A 24,352-nucleotide genomic window follows, 5' to 3' on the forward strand; every position below is an offset into this window, starting at 1 on the left:
TCATTGTTCTTTTCTTCTTTGTATTTGAGGTTAATCAGAAATAACTTTTTTTTTCTTACAAAGTAGGAGTAAAGTTATATATATACACTATTCTCTTCATACTTCAACATTACATTATTTATTGTTATTTTAATGTTTAATACTCATATTAAAGTTTGACTAATATAAATTTACATGCAAGCGTAATTTATTTCTTAAGACTAACCATCCTAATAAAAAAAAATTAGGCTTAGAAATCTCACCCATCATACTGCAACTAATGGATGATATTCTACTATTCAACTTTAAGTAAATTAGTTTTCATATAACAAATTCTCTATAAAAATAAAGAAAACAAATCAAATTGTCATGGACTCACTTGAACAGATCTCTCACAACACAATTCCAATAATATAATCATTACCATATCAAAGCCAAAAACTCTCTTGTAAAATTAAACAAAAAAAATAATTATAAATACATTTCATTTTACTCTAGATTGATCCATGAAAAATCTTGTTAAAATATTTTCAAAAAGATTTTTATTATTTGATATATTATAGGTAGCTATAATAAAGAACCAATAATTTTATTAGGTACTAAAAATTATAAAATAACAAATAAAACAAAAAATGAATGAGTTAAATTTTGACTCACATTTTAGTCCATTTCAACCCAAATAATTTTCGGACAGGTTATTTATTAACTTAAACCATCTTAACTCTCCCAATATCAGTCTATTTACTACCTCTCGTTGGAAATTGGGATCGCTCTAGAAGTCTCAATTTTGAGTCCACGAGAGTAGAGAAAATTTCTATTGGAAATACCGATTACCACCTCCAGAAATATAAAAAAATTTAATCGAACTCTAACATGGATATCAGATACAAAAGGGTTCTACTTTAGGGATATAAAAGAAGAATTGTCCCACACCGGAAAGTTAATAATAATAACCGAGATTCACCCTCTATAAAAGGACCCCTCGTCCAAATTTAAATTATTTTTTACCGCTTTATTTCCTTTTTTCTTTCTTCTGCAACTGAAGAACAACAACAATGGCGGATCACTCTTCTGCAATAATCCCTACTCTCCAGAACATTGCGGCGACGCTATCTCTAAACTGCGGTAAATTAGACCTCAAAGCCATTGCACTTAAAGCTCGAAACGCAGAGTATAATCCGAAACGTTTACCTGCAGTGATCATGAGAATTAGAGAACCAAAAACTACAGCATTGATCTTTGCTACTGGGAAAATTGTTTGTACAGGAGCCAAAAGTGAACACGATTCGAAGTTAGCAGCGCGAAAATACGCTAGAATTGTACAAAAGCTTGGTTATCCTGAGGTCAAGTTTAAGGATTTCAAAATCCAGAATATTGTTGCTTCTTGTGATGTTAGATTTCCTATTCGACTTGAAGGACTTGCCATTGCTCACAGTGCTTTCTCAAGTTACGAACCAGAAATATTTCCTGGATTGGTGTATCGTATGAAGAAACCGAAAATCGTGCTGCTGGTTTTTGCTTCTGGGAAAATTGTTATCACTGGAGCCAAGGTTAGAGATGACACATATGCTGCATTTGACAACATATACCCTGTCCTTGCTCAGTTCAGAAAGAAGAGTCGGCAATGAGTTGATAGTAACGAATTATCATATTGAATTGAAATTTTTGATACCATAGTTTTGTATTATGGTATTTGATATGCATTTTAAATTGACTGCAAATAACCAGAAAAGAGCTAGTATTTGTTACAAGTTAATAACGTTTATACTCGAACCTAAACAATCAGCAGATTACATACATTCAAACATTGTATTACAAAAACATTCCAAAAGTGACCTCCTAATAAGCAAATGCCATAACCACACAAATTCAGAAAATGTTTGAAAAAAGAAGAAGGAAAAAAGACGTAATAAAAGAAAATGGAATTAGATAAAAACCCGCCTGCATCCAGGATCAATCCGCAACAACGCTACTTCGACTTAGGCCTGTAAATGGAGGATGTTAGGAAAAAAAGAGGAAATTCAATTGTGTACTTAGAAAATTTGTGACAGGAACTTTAATCAGTACCTTATTGGCAATGTTGTTAGAAAGCCAATCTAGTCCCTCGTAGAGTCCCTCTCCAGAAGTTGCACAAGTGCTCTGGATGTACCTGAATATAGCAAAAGGAAAACATTTTAGCATGTCTTTAACAGAAAGGGATGTTGTCACATGTTCTGGCAGAGCGTTTACCAGTGACGCTGCCTGAGGGAGTGGAGTCCAAGCTTATCGGTTATTTCAGCAGCATTCATTGCATTAGGAAGATCTTGTTTGTTAGCAAAAACAAGCAGCACAGCATCCCGAAGCTCATCCTGAGACATATAGGAACAACAAAGGTTAAACTCAATTCAAAGTATCTAGTTCTTTATGCACTTTCTGGTTTGATGAATAACGAATGGTAGATATCTGAAAATAAGATAAAAGGGGGGTGTAAGCAGCAAAGAGAACTTGGACTGTGGTTTCCACGTGCATTTCTCCTATACCCTACCTCCCCATACCTATTTTTCCTGTGTTCTTTTCAAGCAACAATGGAATCATACACGCACATTGTCGAGTGAAAAGTTGTGCAAAGTATTATAAAGCTTTTTGCTTTGCCTGTTTGTTTAAAAGACGATGTAGAAGGAATAAGTTCTATTTTCCACACCCATTTATTCCCAAATTCTCTAGATACATCACTAACTACTTAATTGCCAATCTGGAGTTCTCACATTCTCCTATAAAGGATGAAGGTTGTTGAACTTTGTCTCAGTTACGTGATACATTCCACCAATGGTAACTTTTAGCTTGTGCATCTTTCGACTTAACAACCAAAAGTTTATGATTCAGTCTAATATGACACAAAATCTAACCAAAAATACGAAGCAGACGCAACTATCTGTACCTACAATGAAGCTCACATCAAAATTGAAAATTCTTAATCTATATTTTACCAGGAACCTTTTGAAGATTATTTTTCTTAGTGATCTTAATGCTAAAATGGTCTCATCACCAACTCAGGAGTTTTAGTTCAAGAGGATGTGTGACAGAAGATCATAAGCAGTAACCACTTCCCTGCTCAAAGAAGATGACACACAAATGCTTGAGAAGCAGTTGTAGAGTGGTTTCAAGGTCATTGAAAATATCAGCCTTTAAGTAACTAAGTAGTACATAATGAACGCAGAATAACGGCCACCTAAATGATGTGTTGCATACATAGAACTGATCTAGTTAAACTTATAGACTAGAGAGGCTATTATCATATACCATTTAGTATATTTAGCTCTTGAGTTGTAGAATTCAAATTTGAGCCAGCAAGAACACAAATTACAAAGAGGGCGAGATTATTACCTCATTCAACATCCTGTGCAATTCATCTCTTGCCTCCCCTACACGGTCTCTGTCATTGCTATCAACCACAAAAATGAGACCCTGAGTGTTCTGGAAATAATGCCTCCACAATGGACGGATCTGCCAAAGCAAACATAAATAAGCTGGGTACTTTAAATACTATTCCATGCAACATAAGTAGAGAGGGAAGCTGAGGCAAGACTAATTTTGTCTAACAGAGACCATAACTTTATGCAGAGGATAAGTCTTTCGATTAAAAATTTAAAACAAAGAGTGTACCTTGTCCTGACCCCCGACATCCCAAACGGTGAAGCTGATGTTCTTGTATTCAACAGTTTCCACATTGAAACCTGAAAATTATCAATTATTATTGATGGCTCATCTTAGCAGCTATGTTATCAACATCTTATTAAACTGATAACAGGCAGACAATACAAGATAAAATCTTCAGTAACACTAGGCTTTTGCTAATCAGAGCAGAAAAAATAAATCATTAATCAGAATTAATACTTCCCTTTTTATTTAGTGCATTTTAAAGGAAAGTTCTGAGAATTATAAACTACACACACTACTAAACAACTAAAGACGATCACATCGACTAAATATTGGTTTCACTCTTACCTGTGCAAAGGCAGGGGGGAAGATTTGTGTTATTTCACCAGAAAATGTAGTCTTAGTCAATATTCTTAAAAATGATTTTCACGAGTGATCCAAAAGGAATTAGCAGTCTGAAACACAGGTATTTCTACAATACCGATAATCTAAGCTTCTTTTTAGGAGCCTTTACATTTGCATATTTTACAATCATAAAGAGATCATCACACAAGCAGTCATCAAGAATCAAGACCACATATTTAGAAGTTCAAAATAATTATTTTGATTATAGACCACATGCCCCTGATTAGACATTGCTTTCCCTGGATCAACAAAAAGAACTGAGACAGATGAAGGATGACTAAGTCATAACAAACTAATCAATTGCAGCAAACAGTAAAATTAGAGGGACAGTTATAGTACTAGTTCTATGCACATTTTCTGTCTCCTTATCAAAATGATAGGTTAGTCTTTCTTTGGGGGAACTTAGTAGCTCAGTTGGTTAGGTACCTAAACCTTCACATTGTTGGTGATTGGTGAGGGTCCGATTCCCCACCTTGTAATCCTCTCCTCCCTTTTCCATTTCCCCTATCCCCATTTTCTTTTTTTCTTTTTTAAGAAGCAATAGGTTTGTCTTTTGAGTCATAATAGCAACAGAACTAGTCATACTTATACAACTTAAAACTGTAGAAATGTTATTGCCAGGCATTTTGCTGCATGTCTGTAAAGTACATACCAATAGTTGGAATGGTGGTGACAATTTCTCCCAGCTTGAGCTTGTACAATATGGTGGTCTTACCAGCTGCATCGAGTCCAACCATGAGGATGCGCATTTCCTTCTTGGCAAATAGCCGGCTGAAAAGCTTGGTGAATGTCAACCCCATTTCTCTTTCTTCTTAATGATCCCTGCATACATTACAACATTTAATTACACAAATCAAAAACCATAGTTCACCATCTAAGATCAAATGATACAACAGTACCAAAGATGCATCAAAATGAACAGACAACCCGACATCTCTTAGAAGATGGAGAATAAAATTAACGAAATAGAACAGCCCAGTACAAAAACACATCCCGCATTCCCCTAGGGTATGAAAAGAGTCTGTCTACCCTGATGCATGCATCACCAGTTTTACTCTCTTTTTTTGATAACCATGGTGTCCAGACCACCTTGCGTGCACTTGACTAATTCCACGAAATACCTACCACTCCCACCGGCAACAATTACCAGATATGAGATAATTCTATCCACCAAGGCTAGGAAAAAGGGAAAAAATCATCTAGCGTTTTTCTTTCTTCTTGGATTTGAACTTGATCACTACGTCACACCTTGGATATGCATAGCTAGTTCTAGGACTCAAACCCTATGATCTACAGGTCATACAGAGACAACTTTACCTAATTCCAATTCCAATGTTCCTTTTGGACCTAAATAAACAAAACAAAACAAAATTATTACCAATATAGTAAAGTATTGATAACTCTGCCTAACAAAACTTAAGATCTAGATCAATAATTCACGAATCAAATCATCAAATTAGTACAATTTCTCAGAGCACGAAGCAAGTTTCATGTATAAATCTTCAGATCACATCATAACAACAGAAATTCACAGAAAAAATTGAATCAAAAGCTAAGAAAACGTAAATCTGAGATTGATAAATCGAACAAATTGAAGATTTTACCTGAAGAACAGTTTGGGAAAGAGGGATCTAGTGAGAGAAAGCACGAGAGGACAGAGAGAGAGAGAGCTTGAGAATAACGCGAAATATGGTAATATTTCGGGGGAAGGAGAGGCGATAAATAAGTAAAGGATACCAAACTGCAATTTAGTTCAATTGGAATGACGGAAATGCCCCCAATATTTGATGTTGGTGTCCGTTGAACATTCTTCATCGAAAAATTATATTTTAGTATAGGGAAAAAGGACAAATATATCCCCGAATTATCATAAATGGTATGCAGATACCCTCCGTCATACTTTTGGGACATTGATGCCCCTGCCGTCAAAAAATTAGAGCAGATATCCCCTTCACTCTAACTGAAGGTTAAATAGGGACACGTGACACAATCTTATCCGTCGATTTGATACTTACTAAATGTTGAGTCGGTGGATAAGATTATGACATGTGTATGTCCGTTAATTTAAAGGGTATATATGCTCTAGTTTTTGGACGGCAGGGGCACCAATATCCCAAAAATATGACAGAGGGTATATGCATACCATTTACGATAGTTGGGGATATATTTGTCCTTAATATATAAAAGTTAAAATTACTTTCTAATTTCTATACATACATAATATGAACACCTCTTGATAAATTTTCTGATTTCGCCATTGAACAATAATATATATGGTGTGATTCATTAGTGGAGTGTAGAAAAATCGGTGTAGGTAGGCCTTATTACTATCTTGGGAGAAGTGGATGGTTTGTTTTTTCTCGATAAGATGTTCGGCTCATGAAAACATTTTCAATGAAAAAAGACACATTTAAAAGCATGAGGGGCTAATTTATAAACAAAACATATGCTCTCAAAGACACGAGGGAGAATTGAACTATCAAGCTGTATAACTAATGCCTACTTATAGAAATGTCATTGTTCAACTTGATGCACAGTGACTGTTCAACTTTGTTTTTCCCCCAAATATTTCTCACCAAAGCTCTTATACCATATAAGAAATAAACACTCGAAAAATATTATTAAGACAAATAAACTATGCTATTACACTTAGCCCTATTTATACATACTACATTACAATCATTTTCCATGAAGGAGATCCTATACAATCATATTCCTGTGCTAACGAAGCTTAAATGGAATTGAGAATTCAGATAGCCGACCCCAACTTTTGTTTGGAACTGATACACAATTGTTGTTATAACTAACTTCTCGATCATGATGATCGTCAAGAGCACGAGGCGAAATGATGCTTATAATTTTTGCATCAGTTTCAGGGCATTGGAATATCATCATCTGGGGTAAAAAGAACTATGAGATAAGTTGGCAATCGAACTAGAATCACCTTGACTAAGCGAATATTTCTCCCAAGGCCCATGAAGTTCCATGGTGTTCTCATCAACAAATGGTGGATTAGTAGGAGCCGGCAACTCTTCTTCTTTCTCGAGGATCATCTGTAATGCCATAGACATGGATGGACGTAGTGTTTGGATCTCTTGAGTGCACAGAAGCCCCACATGCAAAACTCTCGCGACCTCATTTTTCACGTTGATGGAGTTGTAGTTGTGCAACATGAGATTTGGATCGAATAGTTCCTCCACTATACCGTGTTGATAGTAATCCCACACCTGTTAATTTCATCCAATATAAGAGTTGAGAAAAATATGCAAAAAGTTATTCAAGATTGAAAACTTTGGTAAGAAAAAAAATGGTGATGAACAATTACAATGGAAACTAAGCTTTTTGTATTTTCATCATTTATGCTCCTGTTATTTTGTCTTCCAGTAACAATTTCCATTAGAAGAACTCCAAAGCTGTAAACATCTGCTTTTTCTGTCAATTGGCCATGTGCCAAGTATTCTGGAGCCATATATCCTCTGCATATTAGACCATATTAGTTTTCATGTTTTTGTGTACTTTTACGCAAAAAAAAAGTAGAAGACGAGATGAAGAAATACTAACAATGTGCCAGCAATGGCAGTGCTTATGTGACTGATGTCTTCTTGGAATGACCTGGCCAACCCAAAATCAGCAATCTTTGCACGGAGCTTCGAGTCCAACAGGATATTGCTTGCTTTTATGTCTCTATGAATTATTCGTGTCTTTGTGTTCTCGTGTAGGTATACCAAACCTTCTGCAGTCCCTATAATTATCTTAAATCTTTTCTCCCAATTTAGATCTTTACCTTTGATAGGGTCTGTCAATTTTAAAGATAAAATCAAGATATGTGACAAAATAATTCTGATGTGGTTATGTGAAAACTGTAAGCAAAGGTGGTTACTTATATTCAACTTATTTTCACATCTATTTTCAGTTGGTGCAATGACAACATGAATATAGCTTAAATAGAAGTGAGGATTCATATAGCAGACCCCTGACTTGTTTGGGGATGACGCGTAGTAGTTGTTGTTGTTCCAAAATCTGGTTACTTACCAAATATGAAGCGATCAAGACTCTGGTTAGGGAGGAACTCGTATACAAGAAGGCTTTCCGGTCCTGAGCAGCTGCATCCCAATAATCTTATCAAATTTTTGTGCTCAACGCTACTGATTATGTTAACCTCGTTATAAAAATCTGCAGCTCTGTGTTTGTTGTTGAAGAATAGCCTTTTGACGGCAATCTCTCTCCCATCTGCCAAAACACCCTGCAACAAATCGGGCCTCAGACTCTATTTTTGATGACAAAAAAGAGGGATGCAACACGAGGACTTCCCAGGGGTCACCCATAACCTCAGACTCTATTTAATATACTTCTAGTATTGCATTACTGTTATGGACAATCAACGAATTCAAACAATTCAACCATTACATACCTTATAAACCGTGCCAAATCCACCTTGCCCAAGCTTGTTGGCCTCATCAAATGACCCTGTGGCTTTGTCAAGAGTCGAATACTTGAAGTTTAAGCTGATGTCATGAAGGATCTTCACTAATTTCTCAGCATCATTTGCCCCTAACAAATTCAAAATTTCCCAGGAAAAAGCACGAGTAGGCAATAACGCCACAAGTTAATTCTTGAAAATTGTCTTCAGTACAGTGTGTGCATTTCACAAGATATATGGTCAGCCAATTCTTTTTGCTATTCTGATTTTTCCGAACCAGTTTTAGCAAAAGATACAATATATGTTCATCAACAATATCCTAATGGCTTTTATAACTAATTTTTGGCAGAAAAGGATTCACCTTTTCTCTTCTTCTGGATTTGTTTGTTCTTCCAGACACCAATACCAATGAAAGCACCTACTCCCAAAACGACAAAGGAACTAACAACAACAATGACAATGACTGCAACTTTTCCTGCAATGTGGTGATTTGAAAGTTAAAAAAAAAATCACTTATCAGCAAAATTGAGGTTTTGTCGATAAATAACAGGCAAATCAGGACGAAAAAAGAGTAAGGATTACCTCTTGACGAGCCTCTACTGGTAGAAATAGCATTGAGAAAATTTGTATCAGAATACCTAATGAAGCATCCAGTGTACAGAGCTCTACCTTCTGACCAAGGCAAGCACCCCAGCATGGATGCAGATGCATTTTGCAAACACGCTGCGCAGGAGTTTGCACTCAGAGTCTTCCAACAATCAGCGAGAACATAAGCTGTCATGGTGGAAGACCCGGGCACTGACACTTGAGCACGTGCGTAACCGTTGTTACTCGGTGCATTTGCAACTGCTTGCTGAATGGCTCGCCTAGCATTCTGCTGGAACAATGAATCCTTTGTCGTCCTGTTTCCGCATACATGCCTGTCCTCTGGACCAAAATACTGGTCATAGAAGTTGTAATTGTCCGCTCGCATAAAGCAGCCATCAAGATAAATTCGCGCCTTGTTACTAGGGAAGCACTTGGGAAAAACAGTTCGCGCTTCAGAGAAACATAAGACACAGTCGGATAATGAAAGATCACCATAGCATTGGCCAAGTCCATAGCTAGCATTTAGTCCAGTGCCTGTAGCTGCTACTCCATTTCCTCTAGTTCTCATTTGTTCACTTATAGCTTCCATTGTATTGACAAAATTTGAGACGGAAACTGTCGTTCCGTTTTCACATATGAGCTGGACTATCTGGGATCTTGGTTCAGCCACTGATGTATCTGGTAGAAGTAGGATCAACAAAATAACAAAGTGACTACATAACATTGAAGAGGTTGCTCTTTCCATTTTTGCCAAATGAGCTGTACAACATAGAAACAATGTGAGGATTAATTGAAGTACTATTAGAGAAGAAACTAGCTTTATTATGAGCATTTAGAGAAGAACAAAAGAAAATAGTTTGTTTTGGACTGTGATAGTTCAGACATTGTTTTAAAACACCTTTTTTGTGCGCACACTTGTGTGTCTGTGAGTTTGTTTAGTTGAGTTTCTATTTTAAGCCAATACGAGTCAGTAAAACAACCGCGCTAGAACCATGATACTTGAGGGCTGCCCAACTCCTTTACCTCGGTCAACAAAACTCCTTAACCGAATCCCGGTTGATGATGAGTCATTTTTAGACTGGAGTCGGACTTGTTTTAGAAACACAATTTTGTCACTTTCAATCTTGAAAATTATGAAAATCTTTTTTAAAAAAGGGTGGGACAACTGCTAATCGTTGTCATCATTGTTGTCCACCAATATCAATTATCACAACCCCACAATCACCGTCCTCAGCCACAACTACCATCCCCTCAATCACCACTGTCCGTCATCATCCACCATCACCCATCATTTACAACCATCGCAACCAACTAGCATTACCACAATAACCACCAATCATTACGGGCAACCGCCACCATCACCAATCACCGCTATTAGTCACCACCCCTATCAACTATTATTACCATCCATCACAATTATCGGTAACCACCACCATCAACCACCATTGTTAACCACTCTACCAGGCACCAGCCACCACCATCACTAGCTACTACCCACCATCACCACTAAGGATGACAAAATTAGCCCATGAAATCATAATCCGCCCATTTCAGCCCAAGGGAGCAACTAAATCTTATCTATCCTAACGGGAAGATTAAACAATTATCAAATCCTATTCACATTTACACAAACAAAACAATACCAGATATCATGTACTATTTTAATCTTATTTTTATATATAACACCATAGTATGTGAGTTTGAAATTTGTACAAGTAATAGGTCAAGTTGGACGAATTGAACTATGACCCATTGTTTAGCCTATCACAATAACCCATTTATCGATTCAACCCAAATTCAGCTCAAATTAAAGAGCTCACAATCAAAAGAACTTCATTTCTAAAGCTCAAACTCGATACCTCGAAGGATTACTTACNATCATCCACCATCACCCATCATTTACAACCATCGCAACCAACTAGCATTACCACAACAACCACCAATCATTACGGGCAATCACCACCATAACCAATCACCGCTATTAGTCACCACCCCTATTAACTATTATTACCATCCATCACAATTATCCGTAACCACCATTGTTAACCACTCTACCAGAAACCAGCCACCAGCATCACTAGCTACTACCCACCATCACCACTAAGGATGACAAAATTAGCCCATGAAATCATAATCCGCCCATTTCAGCCCAAGTGAGCAACTAAATCTTATCTATCCTGAAAGTTGCACTAAAAGAAAATAAGAAAAAAATTTAAACATTACAAAATTCATAACAGGAAGATTAAACAATTATCAAATCCTATTCACATTCACAAAAAAAAAACAATACCAGATATCAAATACTATTCTTATCTTATTTTTATATATAACACCATAGTATGTGAGTTTGAAATTTGTACAAGTAATAGGTCAAGTTGGACGAATTGAACTATGACCCATTGTTTAGCCCATCACAACAACCCATTTATTGATTAACCCAAATTCAGCTCAAATTAAAGAGCTCGCTATCAAAAGAATTTCATTTCTAAAGCTCAAACTCGATACCTCGAAGGATTACTTACCGCCTCCTTGAATCTCAGTGAAAATAGAACGAAGAAAAGAATACTCACAACGTCCTTCTGAACTCTGAACGGTCTGAATTCGCCGGATTTTCAGTCGGAAAAAGAGATCGCCGGTGCAAAGTGATCAGCTGCTGCCAAAGTTGTAGAAACAGAGAAAAAGGGAAAAATGAATGGGAAATTTTATGTTCATTAATGGGTCGTTTGGTGAGGGAAGTCTTTTTTTTTTTTTAACTTCCAACTTTTTTTTTTTTTTCGAGATCAGGTATTCGATGTTTATATTGAGGTGGACTAAATTTGAATGATTTTTGAGTTAGTGTTCGATATTTATATTGGAGTAGATTAAATTTGAATTCAAAAAAAAAAATTTATGTTAGAGTGAAGAAAATATTTACTAACAAAGGCGTATACTTAATAAATAAAGAGTTTGAATTCAAAAATTTTGATTACCAATTAAAAATATTTATTACTTTACCATATATATTTTTTTTGTGTGTGAACAAGAGAAAAGAATTGTGGAAGAATTTGATGGAAGGATTATTTGTTTGATTTTTTCAAAATAAAGACTTGGAAGTCAACAAGGGTCTTTTTCTACTTTACTTGCACTGCCCAAAGCCCAAAGGAGAAGAAAAAAGATATTCTTTAGTTCTAATTTACGTGACAAAGTTTGATTTGATACAAAAATTAACAAAAAAAATAATATTTTTGTGATCTTTAATATGTTATAATTCTTTGTGCGGAGGTAAATTTTTTGACGTTTGTCTTTAAAAATGATATACTAATATTTGTGGTACTAAAAAGGTTTCTCATGCATCCTTACTAAGAAATGATCTAACTTTCTATTTATAAAAGGTAAAAAAGAGCAAGGCTTTTTAGGAAGTTGTAAAACTTTTTAAATTTATTTACAAGTTGCTTACTTGACTGTAAATCTTTTTAGAAAGTTATTACAAAGCTTTTCAAAAAACGGGTCGTATGAGAGAAAATCAGAGTAGCTACATATATTATATTTGCAATTTAAAAAAAAATAAAGCCGATATAAATAATCGAGCCTATAAAACTCTCACAAAAGTTATGAGGTCTCAATGTTTTGTATATTTTATATGATATTCGAAATTCACAAATTCAATTGATTTAAATTTGCACCTTTGTAATATGGGCTTCTCCAACCCTAACCTCTATTTTACTCTCCAAATATAAAGTTCTCTATTTTTTCAGACAACCAACTTCAACTCAATTCTCTATTTTACTCTCTAAAAATGAATCTTTTTCTCTCTCCTTAATATTATATTATTATTTCTATTTCATTCTTATTTTCTTATTTCATAATATACATATTTTTTTTCTTCAAATGATCACTTTATATAATTTTCATGTAATATAAAAATTTATTTTTTCAAATTATTTACTTAATATAAAATTATATTTTTTCTAAATTTCTAAATAACATAAATTGCAAGTTAATATTATATAATATACAAATTAAAAGTGAAATTATTAATGAAATATAATTACATAAATACTCTACTTTCAAAATTATTGCATTGCTCTCATAAATGCTCTATTAATGCATTACGGAGTTCAAAATGAGCATTTTTATCCTTAATTATTTTATGTCTAGCTAAAGATTGTTCAAATAAGAGATTTTCATGCAACAAGAACAACTACGAATAATTAAAGAAAGAATTCAACAAGCATAACCGCAATCACAACTACACTAATTAAGTGGATCATACACTAATTTTTTCCGAATATTGTTAAATCTGAAAATGACCATTACTAAATTATCGTTGTGATAAAATTATAATGTTATGTATTCTCATCTTGTATTTAAATTATTATGTTATGTATTATATTTTTAAATTAAAATTTTCATCTTATCATTTTAATTTTTTGCATTCGTCATAGTGAAAATTAATGATGATATCAAACTATATTAAAGTGACAAAAATTAAAAAAAATTGAGACATTATTAATTCGGGATGAAAATAGTATAAATTAAATAATATAATTTTTAAAATGTTATATAACATTAAAATGAATTACTATAATTAGAGATATAATTAATGGTCTTATATGAAAAATAATATGTTAATTACAAAATAGTATAAAAAATAATAATAAAATAATGAAAAAGTGAAATAGAGAGGTGAATAGTAGTTCTCCAAATTTGGAGAACTACTATTCACCTCTCTATAAATGGAGAATAGAGAGTCATTTAGAGAAAGGTTGGAGAGGGCATTCTCTATTTTACTCTCTAAATTTGGAGAATGGAGAGTAAAATAACTGTGGGTTGGAGATGGAAGGATTATTAAAGTAATACTAACTAATCTTGCAAAAGAGGAAAGGTTGTGAGATGCAATATGGTATCTTGGAGAAGTCAAATACTTTATTTAATACTCTCCCTATTCTTATTTATGTGATATTTTTTGGTTTTCGTGATTTGAACTTTTTAATTTTGATAATATATTTGGACATATAGTTTTTTAGTTTTTTCTAGATAATATATATATATATATATATATATGGAGACTACATAAAAAAATGTAAGTTACAATAACAAATAATTTGTTTGATTCTCAAAATCTGATCACATAAATTAGGATAAAGAGAATAATATTATGTAACTTTAAAAAATTGAGATATAAGTACATACGCAAAGCACGTATCGTAAGACTAGTTCTTATTAAAGACAACTCAAAAATTAATCTACCTCAAGGTGGCAGGGATTTGTGTTAGACTCGTAACTTGTATATTTTAAGCTTGTACTCTGTCAAATTATAATTAGTTTTATGCATCATTCTTAGAGAATGGTTTATCTAAATTACTTACATTTTTGTTCCAATTACTATTTGAGAGATTCAAAATGAGTTGTTTCAACAATTAATAGACTTATCAATGTACAAAAGTTCTTAGGAATACAAGTATTTACACACATCAAAATTGTAGCATTAGATTCTATATAAATCACCATGATATGTCAAATCCAAACAACTCTAGCTAGGAACAAATTATTAAAGCAACTAACGATTGGTGTAATATATCACAAATACAATAAATTATAGTTGAAAATAAAATGACAAAAATGAATAAACAAATCTTTAGGCTGAGACGCATGATATCTCGCACTCTTTAAGGAGATTCAAGGCCACTGTGGAATAATCTACACTGATCTAGCAGTATCACTCTTGATTTGTCCCCCAGGATAGAACAACCCAACAACGTCGTATAATTCAAACAACTCCGGATTAGTTGAAGAGTCCAAACCTCCACATAAGAACACTTTCCTTCAACATATTATTGCTCTCTTTTATATAGTGAATATAGTTTAAGACTTAGAATATTATTCATTGTCTCAACTATCTCTTTCACTGTACTAACTCAATATATACACAATACAACACTTCTCATATTTGGCTAACACACTTTCTTATATTCCCAACACAAAGTAAGACCACACTATTTATAAGTGAGGAATTCTTCCTTGCAATAAATAGCAAGATAATAGGCAGTAAATTGGGTAAATGAATAGCCCAAAGGTTACATAAGTTACAACCATAATGAGGTAGAATAATAGGTGAAGAATGAGTTAAGAGGTTACAAAAGTTAGGGGAAATTATAGCCACATTCTACCATATTGACTCATGTGAGTAATGGACATAAAATGTTGTCAATACTCACGTATAGAGCCAATGCATCAAATTAAGATTTAGGCATAATACATAAACATGACCCTTAACTTGGCTTCAACGGAAAACTATGCCCTCCAACTTTGAGTGTGCACAAATATACACTTAAACTTGTATAAAATTAAACAAGCAGACACACGTGTCCTACATGACATAATACATGTAAGATGCCATGTATGCCACAAAATTGTCATGTAGGGTGCCATATAGGATGAATGTGTCAAGTTGTTCAATTTTATACAAGTTTAAGTGCATACTTGTGCACACCCAAAGTTAAAGGTCATAGTTGCCAGCTGACGCCAAGTTAATGGTCATGTTTATGTATTATGTCAATATGCACCATTAAGGTACATGCATAATACATAAATGTGCCCTTTAACTTGACTTCAAATCACATTTATGCTCTTCAACTTTGGGTATGCACAAGTAGGCACTTAAACTTGTATAAACTTGAACATGTAGACATATGAGTCCTACGTGGCACAATACACGTAGGACACCACGTAGGACAAAAAATTACATGTAGGATGCCATGTAGGACATGTGTGTGTATTTGTTTAACTTTATACAAGTTTAAGTGTCTACTTGTGCACACCCAAAGTTGAAGAGCATAAATGTGATTTGAAGCCAAGTTAAAGAGCATATTTATTTATTATGCCTTAAGGTACATGGGCAACTTTAATAATATTAAAATGATCACAATCCTAACACTAACTAATCGATCATGACTTGAGATTTAATGAAATAGTGAGGATTCATATAATTGATGATTCAAGCTTATTTGGACTGAGGTGTTGTTGTTGTACCTAACAACTCGAGCATGATTAAATCTAAGCAACAAGTGAATACAGACTTCAACAAACATACAAGGATTAATCTCTTAATCCTGCAACCTGCAACACCCCTATTACATAGAGAGCCAAAGCAATACCTCTATTTCCCACTATCAACTAACTCTAGTTAATACATTCTTCGATCACATGCTACACATTTAACTCTAACTATGCTCATTGTTCACTGAAATAATAAAGATACGATCCGTTCCTTTATAGATTAGACTCGTACCTTACAAGCTAAATCGCACAAGACACAAGCTTTAATTAACAACAAAAGACACAATTGATAACTTTATTAGGTCCCTTGAAGTTCTTGAAGGCTTGTATTCTCGAGAGACAAAATACACTATTTTCTTGATTATGCTCAAATGTGTTTGCTAGGTTGTTTCATATCAACAAAGATATATTATCCTCTGAACAAAACAACCTAGTGTCCTCCCATTGGTTGAGGACTCTGTCCTCTTTTCCCGTGCTCACCAACCATGATAGTTTGTCAGCTTTACAGTTGTTCCCCATTTCAACATAGAGACATGCACAACTCATGGAACTAGGTCCATTGTTTGTTAAAACCATCAAAACAACAGAGTTACAAGATCAATTAGTCTTTCTAAGGATCAATTCGATTAGGTTGCTATCCTGTCAAATACCTCAAACTGACTAGTTCAAAGAGCCTATATAAGATGCCATCAGAGGTCAAAGAAAATATACAATTGCCAAAACCTCCTCAATAATTTTTGTTCTACTCTTAACAAACATTGTATTTTCTATTTGATTTACTGTGTAATCAAGAGAGAGAGGGGAAAAATATTGTTGTGAGGCACTGGATCAATCAAGAGAAAAAAAGATAGAGTATATATAGGGGTGACAAAATCAAACCCAACCTGTCAGTTCTCCTAATTCGTTTAAGCTTGAGCGAGTTATTGACTCGCCCATTTATTAGCTCAATCCATTTCAATCCATTAAAAATTGAGTTGATAGGTAATCCGAACTGACTCATGACAAATCTTGTCAAAATTTTTTTAATTTGATATGTTATATATAGTCATAATAAAGAAAAAGATTAATTTATTAGGTACTAAATTAGTTTAAAATAACAAATAAAACAATTAAACTTAGTAAAAAATGGGTTGAGTTGGGTCTTGACTCGTTATATAGCCCATTACTTAACCCGTTTTGACCCAAGTAAATTTGGGTTGGGTCTTGACCCAATTGTTGTCTTAACCCATTATGACACGCTCAGTATTTAATCCAACCCCTCCAATTACCACCCCTAAATATATATGTAGGAACTACACTTCACATGTCCTATACAAGACAAACTTCAAGAACTTACAGAGAACTTGCAACCTAAGGGGACTAGACTAAAACCTCATTTGTTTGCACTTAATGGACGTCTGAATCTGAATGGTTCAGACATTAGACCATTAAGTGTATTTGTTTTCATTAAGATTTAAGCACTTAATTGGTCTGGATAGGTGTTAATCAATAAGATATAAAGCAAGGTCTTAATATCATCAAGATGTATTAACCATTACTCTATCCACAATCACCAGCCACCTCTGTCATTACAACCACTACAATTGGTAATCACTACTAACAAATGCTACCATACTTACTCCATCTCTGTAGTCACCTCCACCTCCACTATCACTATCAATCACTACCACCACTATAATCAATTCCTACTACCAATAAACGTACTATGTTATCACAACTAGCACCGCCAGAAAATATCACCACATCATAACTAGCACCGCAGCCAACTACCATCACTATGGTCAGTCTTTACCAATCACCTCCATCATCATAACTAGCACTGCAACCAACTACCACAAACACATCATCAACCACAACATATTCTTCAGCCGCCACCATCATCATGTCTAATTACAAACACCAACCAACTTCACCATTACAACCATCAACACCACTACCAATGACCATCATTATGACAAACACCACAACACCAACCACCTCCACCATCACAATTATCACTACCATCATTACTAGACACTAACAACAACTATTACTAACACCACCACCACTACAAAGTATCTTCACCATCACTAGCAAGCATAAGTCTGTCATTTTTAAAAATAAAATAGTGATTTTATTTTATTATTAATTTAGGCTAAAGTATTCATTACCCCCCTGAACTTGAAGCTTTTTATTCGGTGTATACCTAAACTATGTTCCGTTTTAATTACCCCCCGAACTTGTTTATTCCTCATCACGTACACCTTTTTTGTCCACCTGCTCCTATTGTGACTACACGCGTGCGACAACTGACAAAAATGGTGATGTGGATTTCCACCTGGATAAATAATAGCCACCTAGATAAATTAATATGTCAAAAAATAAATATCAAACATTCATTGTTTAAAAGTTATTTTTGAATAAGGGCTTATTTCGCGGAACTCTTCTGGATTTGGGTTTTTCTAGACGTGAAGTTGGTCGATTAAATTTCAAATTTGTCTGAAATTCTTACCAAGTAAGTGTTAATCTTTGTTTCCTTTACTTTTCATATACATTTTGCCCTATTTTTCGTTTTAAATATGCCAAATATTAAAGAACAATGGAGATTTTACGTTTTTTTACCGTTGTAGCTTTATGATGTGGCAAAAAAACACTTTCTCACGCGCCTAGTAGAGTGTGTTGTCAATTTCTACGCCAGGTGGACAATAAAGGTGTATGCGATGGAGGAATAAACAAGTTCGGGGTGGTAATTAAAACGAAATATAGTTTAGGTGTACACCGAATAAAAAACTTCAAGTTCAGGGGGTAATGAATACTTTAGCCTTAATTTTATTTGGATTGCATATTTATTATGTACACTCAAATATTGAAACAAACAATCTTAATCATTCAAATATGCATTTAGATTCAGACGTCTAAATCTTAATGAAATAAATGAGGCCTGAGATCCACATTGGATCCCAAACAATATAAGAACATTTGGATCATTTACTTTGTCTTCACTCACTAATCATTCTCTTATTTACTAGGCAGTACACCCCCNCCCCTGTACTTTTGGAGTTGAGGTGTCTATATGTACACAATCAAAGTTGGAGTGTTTAGTTTCCCAATTGAGGTCAATTTTAAGTGTCTATATATGTATCATGCCTATAATTTATACGTCAGTTTCAGGGCATTGAGATATCATCATCTGGGGTAAAATGAACTGTGAGATAAGTTGGCAATCGTAGCAGAAGCGCCTTGTTTTATCGAGTACTTCTCCCAAGGGTTGTGAGTTTCCATGATTTTCTCTGCCACGAATGGAGGCTTAGTAGGAGGAGGCAACTCTTCATCTTTCTTGATGAACATTTGTAATGCCTTAGACATAGATGGCCGTAACGTTGGGATTTCTTGAGTGCACAAAAGTCCCACATGTAACACTCTCGCAACCTCATTTCTTACATTGATTGTATGGTAGTTATGCAACATGAGAATCGGATCGAAGAGTTCCTCCATTTTCCCACGTTTATAGTGCTCCCACACCTGTTAATTTCATCCAATTGAGGTCAATGAACAAAAATGTTTCAAGATTGAAATTTTGGTGCAAGAGAGAAGTGATTGATCAGAAATTACATCGGAAACTAAGCTGACAGTATATTCGGTGTTTTTTCTCTTGTTATTTTGTCTTCCAGTAACAATCTCTAGTAGAAGAACTCCAAAGCTGTAAACGTCTGCTTTTTCTGTTAGCTGACCGTGTGCTAAGTACTCTGGAGCCATATATCCTCTGCATAAATTGGGTAAATCATCCATTATAGGACGATATTAGTCTCTGTGTTTTTGTGTACTTTTACGCGAAAAATTAAAAGATGAGATGAAGAAATACTAACAATGTGCCAGCAAGTACAGTGCTTATGTGACTCTTGTCTTCTTGGAATGACCTGGCCAACCCAAAATCAGCAATCTTTGCACGGAGCCTCAAGTCCAACAGGATGTTGCTTGCTTTTATGTCTCTGTGAATTATTCGTGTCTTTGTGTTCTCGTGTAGGTATACCAATCCTTCTGCTGTCCCTACAATTATCTCAAATCTGTTCTTCCAATTTAGATCTTTACCTTTGATAGCGTCTGTCAAATTTTAAAGTTTGAATCAATACACGTGACAAAATCATTCAGGCATGCTTATGTGAAAACACACTACTTAGTCTTAATACAAAGTCGGTTACCTATTAACTTATTTGTACTTTGATTTTTAGTTGGTGCAATGATGAGATGAGTTCAGCTTAAATAGAATAGTGAGGGTTTGTATAGCTGACCCCTAACTTGTTTGGGACTAACACGTAGTTGTTGTTGTAGTAAAGTTTGGTTACTTACCAAATATGTAGCGATCAAGACTCTGGTTAGGGAGGAACTCGTATACAAGAAGGCTTTCCGGTCCTGAGCAGCTGTATCCCAATAACCTTGTCAAATTTTTGTGCTGGACACTACTGATTATGTTCACCTCATTATAAAAATCTGCAGTTCTGTGTTTGTTGTTAAAGAACAACCTTTTGACGGCGATCTCTCTCCCGTCTGCCAAAACTCCCTGCAACAAAATGCGCCTCAGAGTCTGTCTAATTGCCAACACTTCTAGTATTGCATTGCTGTTAACATAATCACACTACATTCAGCCATTACATACCCTATAAACTGTGCCAAATCCACCTTGCCCAAGCTTGTTGGCCTCATCAAATGACCCAGTGGCTTTGTCAAGTGTTGAATACTTGAAGTTCAAGCTGTTTTGAGAAAGGATCTTCACTAATTTCTCTACATCATTTGCACCTAACAAGTTCAAATTTCCCAGGAAAAGCACGAGTAGGTCATAACGCCTCAAGTTAATTCTTGAAAGTTGTGTTCGGTACAGTTGTGTGCAAATCACAAGATATATACTCAGCATAGTACATCATTGATATCCTAATGACTTTTATAACTAATTTTTGGCACAAAAGTATTTACCTTTTCTCTTCTTCTTGATTTGTTTGTGCTTCCAGACACCAAAACCAATGAAAGCAGCTACTCCCAAAACGACAACGGAGCTAACAACAACAACGACAATGACTACAACTTTTCCTGCAATATGGTGATTTGAAAGTAGAAATTCGTTTATAAATAACCAGTAAACCAGGACGAAATAAGAGCAAAACGTACCCCTTGATGACGAGCCTCCACTGGTAGAAATAGCATTGAGAAAATTTGTATCAGAATACCTCATGAAACATCCAGTGTAAAGAGCTCTACCTTCTGACCAAGGCAAGCATCCCAACATGGATGCAGATGCATTTTGCAAACACGCTGCGCAGGAGTTTGCACTTAGCGTCTTCCAGCAATCAGCGAGAACATAAGCTGTCATGGTGGAAGACACTTGAGCACGCGCGTAACCATTATTACTCGGTGCATTTGCAACTGCTTGCTGAACGGCTCGCCTAGCATTCTGTTGGAACAATGAACCCTTTGTCGTCCTGTTTCCGCATACATGCCTGTCTTCTGGACCTAAATACTGGTCATAGAAATTGTAATTGTAATTGGATGCTCGGATAAAGCAGCCATCAAGATAAATTCGGCCCTCGTTACTGGGGAAACACCTGGGAATAACGGTTCGCGCTTCAGAGTAGCACAAGGCACAGTCGAGTAATGAAAGATCACCATAGCATTGGGCAAGTCCATAGCTAGTATCTGGTCCAGTGCCAGTAGCTGCTACTCCATATCCTCTACTTCTAATTTGTTCACTTACAATTTCCATTGTAGCAGGAAAATTTGGAGCGGCAACTATCGTTCCGTTTCCACATATGAGCTGGATTATCTGGGATCTTGGTTCAGCCACTGATGTATCTGGTAGAAGTAGGATCAACACAATAACAAAGTGACTACACAACATTGAAGGGGTTGCTCTTTCCATTTTTGCCAAATGAGCTGTACAATATAGAAACAATGTGAGATGACTAATTGAAGTACTATTAGAGAAGAAACTAGTTTTGTTATGAGTATTTATAGAAGAACAAAAGAAAATAGTTCATTTTGGACTGTAATAGTTCGGACATTGTTTTAAAACACCTTTATTGTGCGCACGCTTGTGTGTCTGTGAGTTTGTTTGGTTGAGTTTCTATTTTTAGCCAATACGAGTCAGTAAAGCGAACGTGCTAGAACCATGATACAAGTGCTGCCCAACACCTTCTCCTCGGTCAACAAAATTCCTTAACCGGAATCCTTGTTGATGATCAGTCAGTCATTTGGAGTCGGACTTGTTTTAGAAACACAATTTTGTCACTTTCAATCTTGACTATTTCGTCACCACTCCTATTAACTATTATTACTATCCATCACAATTATCGGTAGCCACCACCATCACTAGCTACTACCCACCATCACCACTAAGGATTGACAAAATTAGCCCATGAAATCATAACCCGCCCAACCTCATGAAGTTTGGACGGATTATTGACCTGCCCATTTCAGCCCAAGGGAGTAACATTAAAAGAAAGGCATAATACATATATTGGACCTTAAACTTGGCTTCAAATTTTAACTTTGACCTCCAACTTTCATAGTGCACAAACAAGCACTTTAACTATCCAACCTTTTAATAAATAAACACGCGATTTTTGGAGCCAAGAGCGTGAAATGCAAACGCTGCCACGTGTATTAGTGAGCCACTCAATGGCTGCCAACTAATTAAATACTTTACACGTCCATTTTAGAACTAAAAAAAAATAAAATTAATTAAGGGTAGAGTTGTCATTTCAGCATTTTTTTTTACTGTTGTAGGCCTCAAAAATTACTCCTACTCGCGCAAAATACGTGCACATCACGCGTTTTGCCAGGTAAGACACGCGTGTTTATATATTAAAAGGTTGGATAGTTAAAGTGTTTGTTTGTGCACTATGAAAGTTGGAGGTCAAAGTTAAAATTTGAAGCCAAGTTTAAGGTCCAATATATGTATTATCCCTAAAAGAAAATACGAGAAAATATAAACATAGCACAATTCATAACAGGAAGATTAAGCAATTATCAAATCCTATTCACATTTACAACAACAAAACACCATAGAATATAAGTTTGAAATTTATATATATAATACACCATAGAAACACCATAGAATGTAAGTTTGAAATTTGTACAAGTAAGATGAATTGAGCCATGACCCATTGTTTAGCCCAGACAATAACCCATTCATTGATTCAACCCACCCAAATTCAGCTCAAATTAAAGAGTTTACTATCAAAAGAACTTCATTTCTAAAGCTCGAACTCGATACCTCTAACTTATTTAATACGAAGGATTTTTCGCCTGCCACAATCATTGAATCTTAGTGAAAATAGAAAGAATACTCACAAAGTCCTTTTGAGCACTGAACGGTTTGAATTCGCCGGATTTTGAGTCGGAAAAGAGAGATATCGCCGGTGCAAAACTGATCAGCTGCTGTCAAAGTCGTAGAAACAGAGAAACGAGGGAAAATGAAGGGCAATTTTTAACTTCCAACTTTTTTTTGTCTCGCGGCGGTTTTCTAGAGTGGACTAAATTTGAACGCATGTTAAAAACATTTATAGTGGGGAAAGGAAGTAAGCTGGTGTTCGATAGCTATATTGGAGACGATTAAATTTGAGCTCATACCGAAAAACATTATATTGGAGGTGAAGAAAATATTTTTTTAATAAAAACATACCGTACTTAATAAAGAGCTTGAATTCAAAATATCTGATTAAAAATAAAAAATATTTATTACTCTACCATATATATATTTTTTTTGTGTGGGAACTACAGGAAAAATTGTGGAAGGATTATTTGTTTGAATTTTCAAAATAAAGGCTTGGAAGTCTACAAGAGTCTTTTTCTAATGTAAATTCACTGCCAAAGGAGAAGAAAAAAATAAGAAGAAAGAAATATATTCTTGTGTTCAAATTTATATGATACGAAAATTAACAAGAAAATAAATATTTTTGTGATCTTTGACATGTTATAATTTTTTGTGTGGATGTAATTTTTTTGAAGTTCGTCTTTAAAAAAGATATAACATTTATGGTACTATAAAGGTTTCACATGCGTCCTTATTAAAATTTGATTTAATTTTCTATTTATACAAGGAAAAAAAAGTGCAGGACTTTCTAAGATGTTGATGTACGACTTTTTAGAAAGATATTTATTTACAAGTTGCTTGCTTGATTGCAATCTTTTTTAGAAAGTCGTTGTTATAAAGCTTTTCACGAAGTTGTAAGACTTTTCAAGAAACTGCTTGCATGAGTTATTTGTAAGCTACTTGTCTGATTTCAAGTTTCTTTCTTCAAAAATATGTTATTATGA

The 24,352-nt window shown here is 34.8% G+C and overlaps 4 protein-coding genes across 5 annotated transcripts; 1 reads left to right on the forward strand and 3 right to left on the reverse strand.

Moving 5' to 3' along the window:
- Positions 1–762: 762 nt before the first annotated feature.
- LOC125868828 (TATA-box-binding protein-like) lies at positions 763–1,618 on the forward strand. Its single transcript, XM_049549397.1, has one exon. The coding sequence runs from the start codon at positions 1,035–1,037 to the stop codon at positions 1,605–1,607; it is 573 nt and encodes a 190-aa protein (XP_049405354.1). The 5' UTR covers positions 763–1,034; the 3' UTR covers positions 1,608–1,618.
- A 35-nt stretch (positions 1,619–1,653) lies between these two features.
- LOC125868830 (ADP-ribosylation factor 2-like) lies at positions 1,654–5,751 on the reverse strand. 2 transcript variants are annotated; one of them, XM_049549408.1, is made up of 7 exons: positions 5,625–5,751; positions 4,673–4,842; positions 3,622–3,692; positions 3,343–3,462; positions 2,209–2,327; positions 2,047–2,128; positions 1,654–1,964 (listed from the first exon to the last, which is right to left on the reverse strand). In XM_049549408.1, exons 2-7 carry the CDS (start codon positions 4,818–4,820, stop codon positions 1,959–1,961), a joined length of 546 nt encoding a protein of 181 aa, XP_049405365.1. In that variant the 5' UTR covers positions 4,821–4,842; positions 5,625–5,751; the 3' UTR covers positions 1,654–1,958. The 2 variants fall into 2 exon arrangements, with proteins under 2 accessions (XP_049405365.1, XP_049405371.1); XM_049549414.1 differs by lacking the exon at positions 5,625–5,751 and adding an exon at positions 5,338–5,367.
- An 864-nt stretch (positions 5,752–6,615) lies between these two features.
- On the reverse strand, positions 6,616–11,757 carry LOC125853874 (cysteine-rich receptor-like protein kinase 2). The gene is made up of 8 exons (XM_049533627.1): positions 11,599–11,757; positions 9,023–9,787; positions 8,802–8,915; positions 8,432–8,571; positions 8,053–8,263; positions 7,582–7,816; positions 7,346–7,496; positions 6,616–7,247 (listed from the first exon to the last, which is right to left on the reverse strand). The coding sequence occupies exons 2-8, from the start codon at positions 9,771–9,773 to the stop codon at positions 6,912–6,914; spliced, it is 1,938 nt and encodes a 645-aa protein (XP_049389584.1). The 5' UTR covers positions 9,774–9,787; positions 11,599–11,757; the 3' UTR covers positions 6,616–6,911.
- A 7,331-nt stretch (positions 11,758–19,088) lies between these two features.
- Positions 19,089–23,536, reverse strand: LOC125853875 (cysteine-rich receptor-like protein kinase 2). The gene is made up of 8 exons (XM_049533628.1): positions 23,387–23,536; positions 21,206–21,967; positions 21,014–21,127; positions 20,700–20,839; positions 20,393–20,603; positions 19,912–20,146; positions 19,658–19,808; positions 19,089–19,567 (listed from the first exon to the last, which is right to left on the reverse strand). The coding sequence occupies exons 2-8, from the start codon at positions 21,951–21,953 to the stop codon at positions 19,232–19,234; spliced, it is 1,935 nt and encodes a 644-aa protein (XP_049389585.1). The 5' UTR covers positions 21,954–21,967; positions 23,387–23,536; the 3' UTR covers positions 19,089–19,231.
- Between the last annotated feature and the right edge of the window lie 816 nt (positions 23,537–24,352).

Source organism: Solanum stenotomum, chromosome 1 (assembly GCF_019186545.1).
Source record: "Solanum stenotomum isolate F172 chromosome 1, ASM1918654v1, whole genome shotgun sequence".
Taxonomy (NCBI): Eukaryota; Viridiplantae; Streptophyta; class Magnoliopsida; order Solanales; family Solanaceae; genus Solanum; species Solanum stenotomum.

Coding starts and splice junctions, on each gene's coding strand:
- LOC125868828 (XM_049549397.1), top strand. CDS start 1,035: ATGGCGGATCACTCTTCTGCAATAATCCCTACTCTCCAGAACATTGCG.
- LOC125868830 (XM_049549408.1), bottom strand. CDS start 4,820: ATGGGGTTGACATTCACCAAGCTTTTCAGCCGGCTATTTGCCAAGAAG. Junction 3,463..3,621: donor ATGTCGGGGGTCAGGACAAG/GTACACTCTTTG, acceptor TTGCTTTGGCAG/ATCCGTCCATTGTGGAGGCA. Junction 2,328..3,342: donor TGCACAGGATGTTGAATGAG/GTAATAATCTCG, acceptor TATATGTCTCAG/GATGAGCTTCGGGATGCTGT.
- LOC125853874 (XM_049533627.1), bottom strand. CDS start 9,773: ATGGAAAGAGCAACCTCTTCAATGTTATGTAGTCACTTTGTTATTTTG. Junction 8,916..9,022: donor CAGTAGAGGCTCGTCAAGAG/GTAATCCTTACT, acceptor ACCACATTGCAG/GAAAAGTTGCAGTCATTGTC. Junction 8,264..8,431: donor GATTTGGCACGGTTTATAAG/GTATGTAATGGT, acceptor GATTTGTTGCAG/GGTGTTTTGGCAGATGGGAG.
- LOC125853875 (XM_049533628.1), bottom strand. CDS start 21,953: ATGGAAAGAGCAACCCCTTCAATGTTGTGTAGTCACTTTGTTATTGTG. Junction 21,128..21,205: donor TGGAGGCTCGTCATCAAGGG/GTACGTTTTGCT, acceptor ACCATATTGCAG/GAAAAGTTGTAGTCATTGTC. Junction 20,147..20,392: donor TCTTGATCGCTACATATTTG/GTAAGTAACCAA, acceptor AAAATTTGACAG/ACGCTATCAAAGGTAAAGAT.